Source organism: Balaenoptera physalus (genome assembly GCF_965194825.1).
Source record: "Balaenoptera physalus genome assembly, chromosome: 18".
In the NCBI taxonomy this organism is placed as follows: Eukaryota; Metazoa; Chordata; class Mammalia; order Artiodactyla; family Balaenopteridae; genus Balaenoptera; species Balaenoptera physalus.
The window spans coordinates 63,917,730-63,937,812 of record NC_138899.1 but is presented as its reverse complement, the minus strand read 5'-3'; the positions used below and the strand labels follow the sequence as shown (position 1 = coordinate 63,937,812).

Below are 20,083 nucleotides of genomic sequence, written 5' to 3'. Positions count from 1 at the left end.
ACCGCATATAAAGTGGAAATATATTTTTCCATTTTATACATTGTCTTACACCTTGCTTTTTTTCAACTGATATATATTTGACAATCCTTCCTTCTTAGTTTATAAACTGCTGTCTCATTCTTTTGAAAGGCTGCACGGTATTTCACTGTATGAACCATAATTTATACCCATTCCCTGTTGATGAACTTTGAGTTTACTTCCAATTTTTGCTGTTATGATGATACACTGTCTCTCTTGAATGTGAGTTCCTTGAGAATAAGGATTTTTTTTTTTTTTTTTTTTTTTTTTGGCTGTGTTGGGTCTTCGTTTCTGTGCGAGGGCTTTCTCCAGTTAAGGCAAGCGGGGGCCACTCTTCATCGCGGTGCACGGGCCTCTCACTATCGCGGCCTCTCTTGTTGCGGAGCACAGGCTCCAGACGCGCAGGCTCAGTAGTTGTGGCTCACGGGCCTAGTTGCTCCGCGGCATGTGGGATCTTCCCAGACCAGGGCTCGAACCCGTGTCCCCAGCATTGGCAGGCAGATTCTCAACGAATGCACCACCAGGGAAGCCCAGAATAAGGATTTTTGTCATGAGTAAATGTTTTAATTCTGAAAACTTAGTATAGTGTTCAACAAATGTTTAACAGATGTTTTTGAATGAATGAATGGTACTTTTTAAAATGCTGCTCAACTGCTTCCACTCAATGTTTTTTAACCCTACTATGTGCAGAGTACTTGGTACTCTTTGATCTAATGATTCCCTTTCTAGATATTTATCCTAATATATTTTTAAAACATCATTTTTTTTTAATTATTAGCACCTTTTAATTAATTAATTAATTAATTAATTATTTATGGCTCTGTTGGGTCTTCGTTTCTGTGCGAGGGCTTCCTCCAGTTGCGGCAAGTGGGGGGCCACTCTTCATCGCAGTGCGCGGGCCTCTCGCTATTGTGGCCTCTCTTGTTGCGGAGCACAGGCTCCAGACACGCAGGCTCCAGACACGCAGGCTCAGTAGGTGTCGCTCACGGGCCCAGCTGCTCCGTGGCATGTGGGATATTCCCAGACCAGGGCTCGAACCCGCGTCCCCTGCATTAGCAGGCAGATTGTCAAACACTGCGCCACCAGGGAAGCCCTATCCTAATATTTTAAAGACATGTATATAAGAGAAATTCCTACAAGAGGACTCACTAAGTCAAAGTAATATGTGTAGGGGACTTCCCTGGTGGTCCAGTGGCTAAGACTCTGCACTCCCAATGCAGGGGGCCCAGGTTCGATCCCTGGTCAGGGAGCTAGATCCCACATGCCGCAACTAAGAGTTCGCATGCCACAACTAAAAGATTCTGCATGCCGCAACTAAAAGATCCCACATGCTGCAACTAAGACCCAGCGCAGCCAAATAAATAAATATTTTTTAAAAAGTAATATGTGTATTTGAAATGTTAGTAGAAGTTATATGCAAAAGCTTTTTACCAGAGTAGGTGCTAATTGGTAACAAAGGTATTTCTCACCAAGTGTTCAGCACAGTGCTTTACACATAGTAGAGTTAAAACTGTTGAGTGGATCGAGCTCACATTCAAGTGAGAAAAATTTGTTTTTATGATGGCATGTAAGTCTAGATAGAGGAAAGGGCTGATTACTATGCCTAGGAAAGAAGGAAAACAAGGCCTTACAGAAGAGGTACAGTTGAAAGTGGGTCACCCATCTTCTTCATCATTATCACCACTGATAGTTACTGAGTGCCTACCATGTGCCAGGCAGTGTGTTGAGTGCTTTACATTATCTCCTTTAATCCTCATATATCCTATAAGGGAGATATATTTATTACCCTCATTTGATAGATGAAAAAGTTGAGGCAGAGAGAAGTTAAATGACTTGCCCAAGCCATATAGCTAGTAAGTGACTTAGTTGGGATTAGAAATCAAGCAGTCTGATTCCATAGTCCATTCTTGAACACTTTATAAGTGTTCATGAAGAAGAGAAAGGGAAAGAGGCATTGAAGGTAGAAGGAACGTGCGCCAAAGCACCAAGTGCACGGTGTTGTTTAGAGCAGCAAGTAGTCAGTGTGGCTTAAGCACTGTTAAGCTGTGGTTGCCCAAAGATGGCATGGTAGAAGCCCAGAAAGTTAGGGTGAGTACATATTTGACTAACATATATGCCCTAAATATGGAATTTCCAAACAAGAAAATGGCAATTTCTTTTTACTCTAAAAGAGAACAGAGAACCTCATTTCTTTTTCTGAGATTGCTCTGGCATGAGGGTAGTCTCTGGTTTCAGTGTTTTGTTCATGGCAAGAGCTTCAGGCTTTTTTATCCTTTCAAAGCTATAGCATTCAGTTTTGTCTTCAGAGGATACTGTTCTGGTGCTGACCAGATGGAAGCCTTCCATTAATAAAGTGTCAATCAGTAAGCCGAGGACATTAGTTCCGTTGGCCAGTTTTCGGTTATCAGGTTTTATAGAAACATACCTAGGACACACAAAAATGTTCAATTATAAAACAGCCCTTTAATAACCAGCAAAATTAAGCAGAAATATTTGATTTATAACCTCAAATAAAGGTATCAAACCATTTTTTGATCAGATACTTTTAAAGACTTCATTTATAAATCCAAGCCAGTACTTTCAGGCTACTGAAAACAGAGACCTTGCTGTGATCTCCAAAGTCATTTTAATTCTACATTTAGGAATATAGCTAACATTGATGAATTTTCATTGAGAAATTATTTTCTGGAGCAAACAATTTGATCAAACAATTAAATTAGCTTAATTTTCATATAATGCAATTTAACTATTTCCAAATTTTGTTTTCAACTTACTAAATATTGTTTTAATCAATTTAATTAATTGATTCAATCATTTTAATGAACATCTGATACATTTACAGTTTCCCCCTAGATCTAATTTTACCCATTACCAGCACTGACATTACAGATTTTCTTTTGTGACTTTCTCCTATCAAATGCATTTTTCAGGTGAAATTTTGCAGATGTTAAATGTCAAGAAGACTTTATTGTCAATTTTTCTCAATAACTGTCCATTGTTGAAGAGCAAAACATGGGGTCAAAAGGCTTCTGGAGTCAAAATGACAAAACTTTCTGGAAAACTTGATAGATACACATTATTCAAGAAAAATATACCTGAACTTTTCAGATTGACTATATGTTGCTTTAATAATGTCAACATAACATGTCCATAAAGATATAGCTATATCGCCCCTTCTTTATCTACCATCAGGATATTTTTATATCCTTTGTGTCCTCCCACCATTTGTTTATGAGATGTGAAAAAAAAAAAAAAGGCTTTAGTTCCAGGCAGCAACCTGAACTATCTGTGGTTTTATGGGATAAAAAGAGCCTTGGGGTCATCCCTGGCCTCCTTTTAATTATGATTGATAGAGTGGTTATTGTAGCTCACATTTAGAAACTCATTCTAGGCAAAGAAAAAAATTCAATAATAAAATGTAAGAATTATAAAACTACAAAGTACATATCAAAAGCACATTTATGTTTAATACAGCAAATTTTTAACATTAGTAAATCATTTCATCTACCCCCAAACCCCAGATCTTGATTTTATAGCCTAGAAACTTTTGTCAAAGAGAAAAAATGTTACAGAACATCTCACAAAATTAAGATGCAAATAGTATATAGTAGGTGATAACAAAGTGGAATGTACTTGCAAGAAATCACTTGGCCTAAATACTTGATTCCCTAAGAGGCCAAAATGAAAAATGGAAGATTTCAAGGCATAAGAAAAAGATAAAAGAAACTCATGGGAAATGGAAAATCAAAACTTATTTTAAAAACTTAAAAGGCAAGTACACTTTTCCATTTGAGCTAGTTTATAAAGGAAAGGTCAGATAGAAGATGGCTACCAAAGAGACTCTAGAATCCTGTGACCATAACTTGACTTGATAATGTGGTATGGCCCTCTGCAAGATGCACGCCAAGTATTTCTAGTACTGTGAACTTGAGAGATAATAACTGAGCAACTTGCTAGATTACCAAGACCTCAGAGTGATAAATCCTATTAGTAGAACATACTGAACAGCTGGATGATACACCAGACTCTGAGGAGCCATTCAAGCTTACTCCTCCACTTTCCACCTTCAAAAAAAACATCTGAATGGACAGATTCAGACCACAAGGAGTGAGCAAGAAATAAAAATGATTGCTAGCTAAATAATTATATACCTAAGGTGGGCCTCTTAAGACCAAGAGTTTTCATCCGATCACCTGAACTCCCAATAATGTCACCTTATTTGGGTTATCTACCTCTACTTTGAAATTGGAACTATAGAAAAAAATCACGACCACTTATAGGCTGAAAAAAATTCTAAACTTCAAACAACTGAAAAGAATACTCTTTGGTGATGCAAGAAAAAGTCAGTTTTAAAAATAGCTTCTGGTTTTGGAATTATCTATTTTGGAATTTAAATATGTCATTCTCTCATTAAGATGAAAAAACTTTTTTGTACTATTTGTAAAACACAAACACTTAACAGCAAAGGGAAAACTACTGTCACTGTGTACACACAAAGAATATCCCAACTTGAGTTTCTAATGTTTTTCAAGATTATAGTCATTTTCTCCAAATGCATAGCTTTTAAAGAGCATTTAGTATTTCCAGGATACCTTTTTATCTTGCATGTTCCTTCTTGAAATCAATGACACCGTTTTTTCTTAGTTTTTTAACTTTTTAGAAAGGGATCCCCAAAGATCTTAATCACACAAATTTAAAACAAAAAACAAAAAACTGGTAATTTCCCTTCTATTTATGTTAGTACCCCACCAACTGTGACCAGAGGTATCTTAAAACATTTTGAGGTGAAGATAGGGTCTTAGGTTTTCTCCACAATCAGCCTGTTAGCTGGATCTCTTTCCCCAAAATGACATTTCATGCCTCTTTGGAAAGGCAGGAAATTATAAAGCGTAAAAACTTAAGAATTGTCCTACTGCCCAGGGTTCTTCAGCTGGTATGCAGGACCAAGGGGTATGTTGTGGGAGGGGTAAACATTGATCGTTTCTGATGGTTACTGCAAAAGTTAAGAAAATATCCCAAAATATGTCTGTCTACCTTGACCCCAAAAACGTGTATCTTATTTAAATACTGTCAGTAAAGAACATATGCAGACTTTTTTTTTTTCCCCTCCTGAAAATTAAGGCCAGCTTTCACAGTAAAATAATAGTGGGACAGCATTAAGACATTTCTAAGGGGCAAAAAAAAAGTGTCCGTGACAGTAGAGTGGAAATCCGCCTTAGGGTCCAGCCAAGAATAACAGGGGTAGAAAGTGACTGACTCAGAAGCAACTATCCTTAATATACTGACAGCCTATCCCAATATTTTGAGTTGTGTAAGAGTGCCAACAATGTAACAGGAGACCAGATTTGCCATGAGATATATCTGCCTTAATGGTGTTTAAAAATAAAGTGGAATGGAGAAAAATCAGTAGCCAAATCAGAAGGACTGAAAGAACTGTACATAGTGTAAGGAAATCATGACAAACTGTTGAGCCTTTACTATATACCAGCAACGAAAAGAAACCCTTGGGGAGAAAAAGGCTTCTCATTCTATAGAAATGGAACATAATCTATAAAATTGTTTCCTCCTACAACTTGAATGACCATAGTCCCAGTTTTCCCTGGACAATTTTGATTTATTCCTATTGTCCCACATAATAACAACTCCTTCTTTCACTCTGAAAAGTATCTCAGTTTGGACAATAATTATCTGGTCATTCCACCCAACTCTGCTGGTTACTCCCCCCAAAAAATCATTTTGAGTAATCATTCTTTTCCAAAACTGAAATGAGAAAATTTCAATTTTGAGGGGAAACATCAGGAACCGGTGTAGAATAGAGGCTTCAAAATACAAAATACCTGATTCCAGTTTGGTTATCAGTCGTGCTGTCAGAGCCGCACTGGAAAACCAGGTCATGGTAAGAAGGTCTTTGTGGAGGCAGTGGAAGTAAGGTCATCTGAGGAGGGAAAGAGTTACTACTCCAGGTCCGTGCTGAAGGTTGCTCTATAAACACTGTAATTCTCCCAGTTAACATCTCGATTGTTTTGCTGCAAGAGCCAAACACCCTGAAAAAAGCTTGAGTGTTTCGGCTTAGGAAATGTACCTCCACAAGAGCAGGTCTTGGCTGTAGCAGGTGTTCTTGGTTTAAGAGATCCACCAGAGGATAAAGTTCATAGAATAGAGCCTCCCTCTGAAGCCTGAGATAGTCTGAAAAGTCAGTGGGTAATAAAAGCTGGTGAGTTCTCAAAAAATCTAAGATGAAACTAAATAAAACACCATCTCTGTCCACAAAAATCTGGCCACCAACCATCTTGAATTCTTGGTCTCTGCCATCTAACATACGTGTCAACCGAGAGGCAGGAAACTGCTTTAAGGTTGAAGACCTTGTGGTGAATATCTTCCCTCCCACGTTCAAAGTGACCAGTTCCTGACTACTCATTTTCCTCTTGCTTCACACTAGAGGCTACAAACCATCAGGCACAGACTTAGGAACTTGAAAATCAACCTGTAACCACAAATGTTACATATGATTAAGAAATGTAGGGGAGGGGAATTTAACAGAAACAGAGACCTCGATTTCCAGGTAACTACTGTTAAAGCAAATAGTGTGTCCATAGCTGTGTTTACAAATTTGAGAGTTGCCTGGGAACGTACAGTATACAGAATGAAAAAGTAACAGATGAGGAACTCCATAGTTTAAGGAAAACTGCCAATATGTCTGAGGACATGTGTCAAATAGATCCCTTTACTGTATCCCATTTAAAAAAAAAAAAAAGAACCTTCATAAAAACCTCTTGTAAATCTATATTAAAAAAAAAAAAAAATATATATATATATATATATATATACTGGGAGCAGAAAAGCATTCCCCCTCTCCAAACCTCTTATCTACTATGAGTCCTCATGGCAGAGGTAATATTTATAGATAAACATTGTCTTAATTTTTTCTATCCCTTTAGCAATTTAGTGGCTAATCTTGGATTGTCAGTTGGGGATAAGGCAGTCATTACCTCAACTAGCAGCTTATTTTGACTACTCTTCTCATAACTAGAATGATTCTTCTGTACTTGAAATTTAGTTGCCACCTTCTTTTCCTGTCCCTGCTTGTATTACCTCCTCTCAACCAAATTAATAGACTGGGGTAAAGACCCTCTGGACTGTCAAGGAATGTCTTGTCCCATGACAGAAATAAGGTTGACTGAAAGCAGTTCTAAGATAAAGTCACTTCTTGTTTTCATCTGAATTCTAAACAAGGTGAAAAAATTAAGTATTTTTGTTCTGTGGGAGACAGGGCATCTTTATCTCATGTGAGCAGATAGGACAGCCTTATTGTTTAGCTGATTATTTTGTACTTTATAATAGCTGATAGTTTCATCTATCGTTAAATTAATCTTACTACTCTTAAGATTGCCATGATACTTTGGAACAACACTTAGCTGCCAGTAAAAAGGTGGCTTGTCCATTTCCTGCTCTTGCAATGTGTTTTTTTGTTTGTTTTTACCCATGCCTTTGCTTGCAGTCACCTAACAGTTTTGTAGTTTACCTCCAAACTCCTTTGGTGGTAAATTTACAAAACCTAAGCAGATAAAAGGCAAGCTGAAATAAATCTCCACCCTCCTTAAAACGTAAACTTCGCACAAGGTAATGCCAGTTTTTGTTTACATGAGATTTACATTGTACCAAAAAAAGAAATCAACCGTCTGCAGAAAAAGTTGGAAATTCAATCCATATCTTATTCCTTTTTTAAAGAATGTTCACTCAAAACAAAAAAGTTGCTTTACAAGAGTAGTCTTTATTACATGCTTAAGAACAATCATTATTACACTACCTCATCAATATTAAATCATGTACTCTCTCACATCCCCTTTTTTCATAGCATAAACACAACCAGTATTAGGGGTAGGATGCTTATTTCAAAAGCACTTAAAAAAGGAAGGAGGGTTCAGGACTACACTATTAAATTTCACTTTTATCTTTATACTACCTAATTTCAACAACATGTGTAGGACATTGTTTTTGAAAGGAGTACTTGTAGAGGAAAATATCTGACTGGAATCTTGACCAAATCTGAACTACCACTCTGTACTCTGACAAATTTCTAACAAAAGACACAGAACTATGTACTTTAAACAGGTTTTATAAGTTTATATTTGCACACAAATTCTGCCACATTGTTCAGCACCACCAAAGTAAAATTCTTTAATCTTTCACTGAAAATGAAAAACCCATCTGCCAACTGTTCCCAGTAAAAAACTGATTGTTCTACAAAATCAGCTGATTTAGTCAGGTAGGAACTAAAGTTTGAAAGATTGTCTTTCCAAGTTGTGATTTCATCAAATAAAGACCATTCTAGGAATATGGTAGGACTGAAGAAAATGAGAAGGCCAAGCAGAATGATTACCACAAATAACAGATAAAAGCTCCAAGGAATCTTGCTAATGAATGTGCCAGTGTCTTGAGGCAAAGAAAGTTTATCCACATCTACTAGTTTTATGTCTTCCCACTGACTGGTATCAAAGTTCTTCATTAAAGGGCTTGAGGGCAAATTAGAGGGAGGCAAAGGAGTTTCCTTGATGACTTTTATTTTCTCCCTGAACTCCTGCATCTGTTGCAGAAATATGATGGGTTCTGACACATCTTTGAAAGCCTCAGCAATGTTAAAGGCCATTCGTTGTTCCTGCAAGATGGTGTTGAGTTTGTTGATCTCTGGGTCATAGGCCTGCATAACTGCAAGTTTCATGGTCTCAAAGTCAGAAAGGATTTCATTCTTCTTTTGATCTAATGTGTGTTGTAACTTCTCAAAAAACTCCTTCACTTTATCTGAATCTTTAGTCAGCAACTGTAGAGATTTCCTTTTGCTAGTTTCCAAGGTATCCAAGCGAGAAAGAGCATCTCCCCGACGCCAGGTCTCAAAGCTCTGGAAGAGGGACTCAAAGGCATCCCTTTCCTGAGCATAGGCATCTTCGATAGAACAGAAGACATGCTTGGTGTGGTCACCACGAGTAGCACAGATCCCACAGATCAGCTGCATATCAGTCAGGCAGAAAATGTTGAGAGGCTGCCCCAAGTGTCCTTTGCACACTGGCATTTTGGGAGAGATCTTGATCTTGTTATACTTTTCCACAATACCCTTCAGGGAGTAATTAACCTGCAGGCTACTGACCCCGGTGGCTGAAGTTTCCTTGCGGCATGTGGGGCACTTGAATGGAGATGATCTCCACAATGAATTCCGCACGTTCCCCTCTAAGATCCCTTCTAAGCATTTTTTGCAAAAGTTGTGCGAGCAAGGCAAAACTCGAGGATCGTCAAACAGACTGCAACAAATTGGGCACGTGAGATCTTCTTCAAGCAGCTCCATCACATCTCCTACCAGAGAGAAAGAAACATTTTATTTTACTCCTGTAACCCCTTCATTTGGACTATGGACTAGTTAGAAGAAACTATCTTCATAGCCATTAAAAATGATTTTTCACTGAAATAACCAAACAAAGGAAATAAGTGAGAAATTTGTGAAGGGAATGCACACCAAAGCAGATTTAATCTGCTGGGACTAGAACACGCTCCTTATTAGTAGGGCTCCCTGTACACAAGGCCTTTGTGTGGGCTTTCCAACAACAGTCTTTGGCTGAGACAGGGTTAGGACTAGGACAACTGCAAGTTGAGCCAGCAGGACCCAACTGCTTGTTTTAAAACAGAGCTGACTACTAGCTGTCAGAAACAAAGCCACTCAGTGTCTGAAGAGAATGAGCTCTTTAGTCTGGGTCCACAATTATAAAATGGTATGCTATTTAAAGAAAGCAGCACAGAAATATAAATCCAAGCATGCACTGTCACGTAGACTTTTATTAAAAACTGGCATATTTTTCTATTTCAAAGGCAAGATTACAATTATTAAAATCAGAGGTAAAAACATAAAATGAGAGAGCTGCAATTCATTCTTCCCTAGAGAATTAAGTGAATATTTTTTCAAACCACTGGAACAGTAATCAAAGCCAGTGGGGACAAACCTGGGCGTCCCTAAGACTCTTGCAGGGCATCTGTGAGGACAGTACTATTTTCATAGTAATACTGAGATGTTATTTACTTTTGGCACAATGTTGACAGTGCACTGTAAAAAAAGCAGTGGTGAGTAGACACTGCTGGAGCCTTAGCAGGAATCAAACAAGGCAACAGGTAGCACCAAACTGGATTCCTGGTTATTGTATTCTTCACCACCACGTACCCACGGTGGGGGCAGGGGTGAGGGCAGCCAGTTTCATTTTAGAATGTTCTAGATGAAGCAGTAAAAATTATTCATTTTACTAAATCTTGATCCTTGTGGACATGTCTTTTTAATATTTTGTGTGACAAAATATGAAGTAACCACAAAGCATTTCTACTGCATACCAGCAGATACTGTCTGGAGGAAAAGCAATTAGCTGATTGAGCTACAAGCTAAATCAGCTGCTTTTTTCATGGAACACCATTTTTACTTGAAACAACAAATGACGAACTATGGCTGTGCAGACTTAGGTATCTGGCAGATATTTTTTTGAAAATGAACAAAATGAACCCATCACTTCAAGGGAAACAAATGACAGTATTTCTCACCAATGATAAAAAGTTGAATTTTTGAGTGAAAATTGGATTTTGGAAAACATATTTGCCACTTAAGAGCTTGTAATGAAACAAGTGGTGAAATTAACATGTGGGTTTTGGCTTTTTTAGAGGAGAGATCATGTATAATGAAATATGTCACTATTTGGAGATCTACATTACACAGTGAACTAATTGGTTCAAATCACCAATGTATGTTATAAATCATACACTCTAATACAGTTAAATATCTATATATAATACACATGTAAATAAAAGCTCTTGGGAGCCTTAGTTTTTAAGTGTAAAGGGGTCCTGTGACCAAAATATTTGAGATCTCTGACCTAGAGAATACCATAGAGAATACCAATTCTCAATACAAGTTTATTCTTTTAAAATGTACATTTTAAAACTTTTATCCCTGAAGTTTTAGAACCAAAAATAGTGCTAAATATGTCCTCATTCAGTTTACTGATATATACACACACACATATCACATTACCACCAAAGTAACAAAATAGGGTCTACTAATCTCTATGCCATCTTATAACCAAAAGTAAATAATTTTTTTTATTATATACTTTTTAAAAAACATATTTATTTATTTATTTATTTACTTGCTTGTGCCGGGTCTTAGTTGCGGCAGGTGGGCTCCTTAGTTGCGGTTCACGGGCTCCTTAGTTGCGGCTTGCGGGCTCCTTAGTTGCAGCTTGCCAGCTTAGTTGCGGCACGTGGGCTCCTTAGTTGCAGCATGCATGTGGGGCCTATTTCCCTGACCGGGGATAGAACCTGGGCCCCCTGCATTGGGAGCACGGAGTCTTAACCACTGCGCCACCAGGGAAGTCCCAGTAAGTAAATAAATTTTAACAGTAATTTTAAGAATCACAATTGGAGCTACAATCTAGAAGATAAGTAGTATTTAAAAGATAAGCTGACCTTGCAAGACTAATTAGTTTATGGTTTTCTATTAGGTTGTGAGACATATATGTATAACAAATATATAATACATATATATGTAGAATTAAAGCAAAGAGTATTCTGTCAAATTTAGTGTTACACGGCAAAAATGGTGAAGCTTATTTTTCTGAAAAATCTTTTGTGACATGGCAAATCATACAACCTTTGAAAAGCATTGAGAAGAGAACGGCTACAGAGACTGAGGTTAGTGTGCTCTCTAAGAAGTTATCAAGCAGCTATAAAACATTCTCTTTAGAGCAAAGAAGGAAAACTTTTGATGATCTTCCATCACTAGTCCTGGGGTTCTACACTTTATCACCTCCATTGATCTCTGTCATCTTTCACCTAAGAATTCTATGCTAAGGCTAGATTCTGGAGTAAACTGTAGAAACAGGAAAGTAGTGGCAGCAGCATTCAATAAAGTAAACCTAATTTACTCATCCTTGCAAGGTTAATACTTCCAGAGAATCCTATCCAAGCATATTAAATAAATAAAAGGAAAAACAAAGGATACCAAGTTTTGTAATGAGAAGGAGAAAAAGGGCACACAAGACAAAGAGAAACTTTTAAGAAAACTGAGGGACCAAAAAGAATTTTAAGGCAATCAAGTATGATCAAAAGGAAAATGTCACACACAGGAAAATTTAGAAATAATAAACAGTCATCCCAAAGCCACAATCAATTTACAGCTCTTAAAATGAACCAGAGGAAAAAAGTTGGTATTTGGAAAGTCCCTTTTTTAAGAAAATTGCATCAAAATCATGGTAGATCCTATTGTTCCACTTTTAGTGATATAACTTAAAAATTTTGGTTTATAATTTAAAGATTCTCATTTTAATCCACATTAAAACTAAACACTATTTTCTTTTCTTAGCTTTATATTCAAAACTACAATCACAAAACTATGTGACCACTTCCACAGCTGACTTTTAGAGAAAACTGAGACATATAGCCTAACAACCCAAGAAACCATGGCAAGTTTGCTGCCTTAAAAGTTTTAAAGGAAAATACATAATAAGGTTTTTAGTCTCACTAAGTGAAGGGTATGCTTTTCACAGTAAAGGAACTTATAGATCCTTTTCTTAAAGTGTGGCTAACACATAAAAATCTAAATAAATCAATTGAGCTTACTCCTTTGACAAAACCAAAGTACATATCCCCCCCCTTCTGGGGGACAAATACAGATATCAAGAAATTTTATGTGAACAGAATTACTGTTCACCAGTGATAAAATTTCAACTTAACCGATGTCAAATTAAGTATATAAAGGCAAATAAGTTTTCCAAGATTCATTTCTTCTTTTGAATTAAGAATTTTCCAAGATTTATTTATTTACTTACTTACTTATGTATTTACTTATTTAGGCCACGCCATGCAACTTCTGGGATGTTAGTTCCCCAACCAAGGATTGAACCCATGCCCTCAGCAGTGAAAGCGTGGAGTCCTAACTACTGCACCACCAGGGAATTCCCAACAATTTCCCAAGTTTTATACCAACAAAGAAAGTAGCCAAATATATACCTAGTTATCTACCACCTCTCTGGTTTTCAACTTTATTTTCCTACCATATTTATACTTTAAAATATACTTTTTAATTTATGTAGAATAAAACTCACTCCTTTCAGTACGCCGTTCTATGAGTTTTGACAAATGCACAGTTGTATAACACCACCACAGATTTATTTTTAAGCAAACATTCAAGATATCCACACTTAAGGAAGACTATGAAAACTGTTTGATCAATACTACCTTGAATGGGTATATAGCAACAACAGTCTCTGCAAATGAAAACAGTAACACAATAACCAGAATATTAAAAATGGAAAAGCCAACACTTACAAAGGAGTCATAAACTAGAAGTAAAAGCTAATATATATGACTTCTCCCTCCTGGAAGCCCTTTTGTTTTTATATGATCAACCCAAAATGATTACAATTGAACAGGTACTCATTTTATTCACTCTTAAAAGGTAATTTTAATAAAACCTTTTGGGCTTCCCTGGTGGTGCAGTGGTTAAGAATCCACCTGCCAATGCACAGGACACGGGTTTGAGCCCTGGTCCGGGAAGATCCCACATGCCGCGGAGCAACTAGGCCCGTGCACCACAACTACTGAAGCCCGCGCGCCTAGAGCCCGTGCTCTGCAACAAGAGAAGCCACCACAATGAGAAGCCCGTGCACCGCAACAAAGAGTAGCCCCCACCCGCCGCAACTAGAGAAAGCCTGTGTGCAACAATGAAGACCCAACGCAGCCAAAAATAAATAAATTTATTTTAAAAATAAATAAAACCTTTTAATTAAAAGAAACTTTCCTATTAAATCTTTGAACTTCATTAGCTGATAGCAATATAAAGTTCAAAATAATACCCATGATTTCTTTTCCAAATCCCATTACAGAAGAAAAAGAAAAGCCAATATATTATACCTTATATCTGAGAGATTTAAATCAAATTTCCATCCTGCTTCGAGGCATCTCTGAATTCAGGAATTTTAAAGCAGTATCTAAATACCTAACAAGTAACTAGATAGCAAATTCTGAAACTCACTTCATAGACAAAACTAAATTATGTGAGCTCTACTAAACAGACAGCCACCAATCAACCTTATCTTGGAACAAAGCTTAGAATAAAAGAGCTCACCTTTAAAAAGTATCACTTCCTCTCATCCCACTAGTTAATCTTATTTTCAAGTTGTATACTGTATTTTCAAGTAGTATACTGATATTTTAGTATGAGATCCACTAATAATCGTTTCTTGAAACTTACTAAGAATCTATTAACAACTACTGAATCTAGGTAGAGGATGTAAGGATATCTATTGTAATATATTTTTAATTTTCAGTATATTTGAAATTTTTCACAATAAAAAATTGGAAAAAAAAACTAAAGAGGGGACCAATAATAAGAAAACCATATTGAGCTAAAAAAGTAAAACTTCAAAAACATTAGCTAACTATGATAAGCTTCAGAGAGAGCTTAATCTGCTGTAATATTGTTTTATCTTTTATAAAATAAAAAATATATTATTGGAATCTCTGGATCAAGGCCTGTGATGAGACTGACGTACTTGTTTTGCTCTCAGTCTATGACCTTTGACAAACCACTTATACATATTAGTCTTTCTCCTCATTGAATAAGTGTTTTGAAAGGTATCTAACAATATATGAAAATTATTTACCAAGTTTTTTTTTTAATACTCTGTATCAATGTGTTATTAACACCTCATTCTGGCTTTTAGACTGTTCCAAAACTTGTATGATCCAAACAGGATAAAGTGAGATTAAGAAAAAGACAAAATTTCTGAAAACTTAAAAAAGGAATATTAAAATTAATATACCATATACTCCAATAAAGATGTTTAAAAAGAAATTTAAGGAGCCATAAAAAATAAAATAAAATAAATATACCACATATAGCATCTAAAATAGCTTATCTAATTGTTATGTGGCCCTTGCAAACACAATATAATTTACCTTTGTGTCCATATAAGACATAAGTAACTTACCTTTTCTGGCATTATCCTAGAATAAGTAGTAGTCAAAATTTCCTCCAAGGTATTTCTAGTAGAATTCCTGATAAGTAGGGCAAAATAAACCTAGTACAGAAGGTCCAGCAGCTTGGAAGGCCTACCTACTCAGAAAATTCACAAGTTTTTGGACTAAGGTGACAGTCTCAAAAACAAAAAACTAGGTCATTACCTTCATAGTCCAGAAAAACTTGGAAAAAATTAGTTTTTTCCTTTCCTTCTTTCTCTTCTCTGTGCCACTATTTTGCCTCGACTTTTCCTTTGTTTATTCTTCTTTTAACTCATCTTCCCCATTCTATTTCAAGGAATGCAATCTTTTGATTTCCTCTTATTCCTTCCTTATCTCACACCTCCTCTTTACCTTACTTCTTATGTTTCTTTCCCTATTTTCTTTTCCCTGTATCACCTGCTAATCACCCAAGATATTATTCTGTAATCCTGTAAATCAGCAGCATTAAATCAATAGTTTTAGGATACCAGCTAGATCAGATATCCCTATCCCATTTTTGTACAACTACTGAGAAATCTAAGAGGACACCGAATGGTGTTGAATCCCATTCTCTCCCACCCAGATGAAATCAATTTGAATATAATGAGGGTCTGAATTTGAAGGAAACATACATATAGCCCAAATTATTCTCCTGGTCTGGTACGAACCAAACCCAGACTACTTATCTTTACCTGTTAAGAGTTAAAATTAACTTAAATTGGAACTACTGACTTCTGCAAAGGTTTTACAAACTAGAAATGTCTGGTTTCTTTTCTCCCAAATAAATATAAACAGGTTTAAATGAAGGTGGCAAAATTCTACCCCTAGAACAAATTGTCTTCTTTCACAACAATAAACTTGGCAATCATTAACCTAAATTATTATCCCCAACAGGTTGGTATCTATTAAAAGTTTTCATCATGTAGCTCTGCATTTGAGGTTAATTCCAGCTTTCAGAAAGTACTATCAAAGTCTAGCATTCAGTACACAGTAAGCTAGATCTACGTAGATAAGTGAAATTATTTACATAGTATGTAATACTGTGCCAAGTGAAAACAAGTATTTAGTGGATAACTAATAAGTACTACCTACCTGCTAATAAGAACTTCTGAGATGGAAATGTAATTGGTCTGAACAAAGTTCCTTTTGCTCAGTGTAGAATTACATACGCATTTTATTCTAAGTAAAACTGATCTAGAAAATATTTCAAGTAGAAAGCTAATTATGCTAAACTTTAAGCAATTTTTAGGTTGGCTATATTTTATATACTATGTTGGCACTCCTCACTCATATTCAATACTGCACATATGCAGGGGAAGAAAGGAAGAGCTCCTCTGGGACTCTTAAATGGGGAGCCAGGTTACTGCCAAGGAGATATACTTGTGGTGCTTATGCCACAGGAAAGACAATAATTTGAACTATTGGCAAAAATTTTCAGTTCAACATTTTCTTAGAAATATATTTACATCTATAATGCAAATGAATTAGAAAGCGTTCACATTATGGGAATTTGCTTTATATTTACAGAAGGCTTAACTGGAATGTAACTATTCTGTATGTCGAAGGACACCTGTTTTTGGTTAACTGTTATGAGTACTATTCCTCTAGCACCATTCTAGTATCTAAGAGTCCCAAGGCAAGGTAATGACAATGGCAGTGTCTTTCACGAATAACAAAAATGGATAATCCAATGATCTAATGATATTTTAAAATATGAAATATAAGCCAAAATTCCTGCCCTAAATTCAGAAATATAGCACATTTAAAAAGGTATTGTTACTATAAAAGATGTGATAACTGCCTTACAAAAGGACATAGAAAGCTGACACCATACCGAAGTTGGAGAGGTTATCCATGCAAGTGGACTTTGTTTTTCTAAAATTATAAAAGTAATTTGTGATTATAGAAAATTCAGAAAATACAGGAAAAAAATTACCCATAGTTACATCGGCAAGGAATAACCATTATCATTATTTGGTATATTTCTTCTAACATTATTTTGGCACATGCCTCCCAATCCTGTGTGTTTGCACACACACATATTTTAACAAAACTGGAAGCATAACACAACTTTGTATCCACTTTTTTCACTTGTTTTATCATATGCATTTCCCCTATTGTTATAAATTCTTCTAAAACATGACAGTCTATCTTATGGATATGCTGTTTCTTATTAACTGTTTGTTTTGGGGGGATTATAACATTTTAATGAACACTCTGTAGAAAAGTCTTAGTCCAATTGTTAGGTGGGTCAAAGAGTAGGAGCATTCTTAAGGCTCTTGAAAAGACTGCCAAGTTCCCCTCTAGAAAGGGCATACCACTTTCTGAACTCTGACCAATGATGTATGACACCGCTCCACCTCTCCATGCAATTCCCAACCTTACAACAGAATCGTACTTTTATAGAGCTTAGTAAAAAAATAAGAAAAAGGCATACTTTTTTACCATACACTTTTTTACCATACCTACCTAAGTTTAACATATAAAACAGTTTAAGGCAGTTAATATTAGTATGTGTCTACGTATTACCAATATATAAGAAATATATGGTGCTAAAAAGTTATGGGGTAGGAATAAAACAGAAGTACTGGGCTTAAAAACATCTTAGAGATCATTTAGCTAAACACCTAACTTTACAAGTGAAAATACTGAGCCTCCCCTGCTCCCCCAAATTGTACACAGCAAGCAAGGCATAGGACCTGGGTTTCCCAATTCTCAGACCTTAGCACTATCCAGAAAGTGGGTCAGGAATTCAGTATCCTCATCCATCAAATGGAGAAATTTAATCATGAGCTCTCTAAATCCCTTCTAAAATTCTATAATTTTTACAAAGTAGGTTGTAACAGGTTCTCCAGTGAAGGGTAAAGAGCACTGAACCTGCATCTGAATACCTAGCTTTAAGCACTAGTTTTACCCTTCATGGAATGAGGATTTTTACAGTACCTACCTCATAATGTTCTTGGAAAGACTAAGTAATGTGTGACAATTTTGTAAACTACTGAGCTACATCAGTGTAAGGTAATTTAATTACATATGTCTACAGATACTGTGAAAACTGTAAATACTCATTTACAGTGTTATGTTAGAGGATGAGTGTATTAACCAAGAAAGGTCCTAAAGGAGAGCTGGACTCCCTTGAACTGTAATTTCAAGGGAGGACAAAGTAAGTATTACATAGCATAGCAGGTACAAAGCATGTTCGTGGAAATGGGCATAGCTGAACAACAGCTATGGCATAAGTAGGGCCAGGTAACCAATAAATGTAGAGAATGAAAATAACCTGGTGTTATGGAAGGACTTGCCAGAGAGGTTTAGTACATCAGCTGGTGCAAAAAAGATGGTATTTTTAGGGAAAGATAGGAGAGCAGGAAGAAACATATGTGCTTATTGTGCAAGACAGAAGTATAACCAATTAATCAATAGCTCCATCAAGTTCTACCAGAGGGAGTGGCTATGTAAAAGAAATTCTGCTTTTAAAATACCTTTTATATAAAGGTCTCTAGAGTCAGAAAACTGAAGCCCTGTTGTATAAGCCCTAGCAGCAGTGACACAGAAGGGAAAAAAAAAACCTATTAAAAAAAAAAGAAAGAAAAGCTGCTGTAGCCTCTTTTCCTTTGCAGTATGAATCTTTGGATTATAGTATGTTTCAAATAATTGTCACATAAAGAATTTCCAAGTATGGAATCAATTTTTCTGAGTTTTGACAAAATATGAAAAGAACAAAGACCACCCATGAGGGTGGGAACACATACATTCTACACACAGTTCAATTTTGAAAGGTTCTGGGCCTGACGAAATTGGATGCTTTCTTTTTTTGTTGGTTTTTGTTTGTTTGTTTATTTGTTTTTAACGTAGGGAAAAGTATTGTAGTTTACCTCTGTCCCCTGCAAGCAGGTGTATTGGTCAGGGTTACTATTTCCCAGGGCAGAGCAATCAGGTTTTGGTTTTGTTTGTTTGGTTTTTTTTTTTTTTTGCACGTCGTGACTGGTAATCAAAGGAGGCTACTGTAAAGAAAGAACAAAGAACGAGGGTATTATGCATTTATGTGCACAGGGTCCTTAGTCTTCACCCTCAGTTTTTTCAATCATTCCCCACAAATAAAGCCAGCCTGCTAGGACCTGATGAAAAAGCCAGGAGCATGGGAGAGGCTGGCCATCTCTGTGCTAAGGAGCGTCTCGGTTAGGGCGCCCTCCCACGGGGCCAAGCAGCCTCCCCAGGTTCAGTGCCAGGGGATGGTCGCGTGCTCTGACTCCGGTTCATGGTCGCCTTTTCTTTTGTAGGCGATCCCGAGGCGCTGGAAGTGAAGCCAGGCGTGTTGGGTAGCGGAGCTGGTTTTCAGCAGCCCGGGCGCGCTGCCCCCGCCGCCCACCCGCACGCCGTTGCTCCCCATCCCCCCGTTCCGGGGCCTGGCTGCTTTCGGCTGTGCTGCCGGGACTGGAGCGCCGACTGAGCTCTCCGCCAGGCCCCCCCCACCCCACCACTCACGCAGGTGCCTGCCCGGCCAGGGCAAATCCCCACCCCCCTTTCCCGTAAGGACCCGGGCGGCGGGTACTTATCTCGGACCTCCGGGACCGCTGGAGAGGACCCGCCGGGAGCCGCGCAGCGGCCAGTCCTCCAGCCGCGGGCACCGCGCGCTACGAGGCGGAACGGCTGCAAAATGGATTCGCGGCGCCGACGGGCCCCGCCCCAAGGCCCTCCTCCCCCGGCACCTCGGTCCGCCTCCCAGGCCGGGCCTCCCCTTTCCCCCGCGGAGGGAGTGGGTGAGGGGAGGCGGGAGTCCTTCCGGTATCTCCAACCGCCACCGACGACCGCCGCTGGCCGCAGTGCGCCTGGGAGAGGGGAGGGTTCCTGGCTGCTGGCTTCTCTGCTTTCCAGAGGGGCTGCGCGCGCCCGCGAAGCGCCGTGCCCCGGGCGCCGAGAAGGGGACGTGGATCGCGCAGACCCGCGGGCTCGGCCTGGACCGAGCGCGGGCGACGGGAGGCGGCGTTGTCCCCGGTGGAGCCGCCTGGGAAGAAAGCCGGCGCGCAACAAGATGGTTGGG

At 37.9% G+C, this 20,083-nt stretch overlaps 2 protein-coding genes and 1 long non-coding RNA gene across 7 annotated transcripts in view; 1 reads left to right on the top strand and 2 right to left on the bottom strand.

Moving 5' to 3' along the window:
* The window catches only part of LOC309647301, a 144,171-nt gene that overhangs the window by 90,785 nt on the left and 33,303 nt on the right, over window positions 1-20,083 (top strand). The window lies entirely within an intron of this gene.
* Window positions 988-7,644, bottom strand: KCNRG (potassium channel regulator). Its single transcript, XM_082434523.1, has 2 exons — window positions 5,856-7,644; window positions 988-2,443 (listed from the first exon to the last, which is right to left on the bottom strand). The coding sequence occupies exons 1-2, from the start codon at window positions 6,434-6,436 to the stop codon at window positions 2,203-2,205; spliced, it is 822 nt and encodes a 273-aa protein (XP_082290649.1). The 5' UTR covers window positions 6,437-7,644; the 3' UTR covers window positions 988-2,202.
* On the bottom strand, window positions 7,770-20,029 carry TRIM13 (tripartite motif containing 13). Of its 5 annotated transcripts, none has more exons than XM_082434486.1 (3): window positions 19,606-19,721; window positions 18,918-19,046; window positions 7,770-9,363 (listed from the first exon to the last, which is right to left on the bottom strand). In XM_082434486.1, the coding sequence occupies exon 3, from the start codon at window positions 9,353-9,355 to the stop codon at window positions 8,123-8,125; it is 1,233 nt and encodes a 410-aa protein (XP_082290612.1). In that variant the 5' UTR covers window positions 9,356-9,363; window positions 18,918-19,046; window positions 19,606-19,721; the 3' UTR covers window positions 7,770-8,122. The 5 variants fall into 5 exon arrangements, with proteins under 5 accessions (XP_082290612.1, XP_082290611.1, XP_082290613.1 ...); XM_082434485.1 differs by having other exon boundaries at window positions 18,918-19,336; window positions 19,606-19,666; XM_082434487.1 differs by lacking the exon at window positions 19,606-19,721 and adding an exon at window positions 19,161-19,498.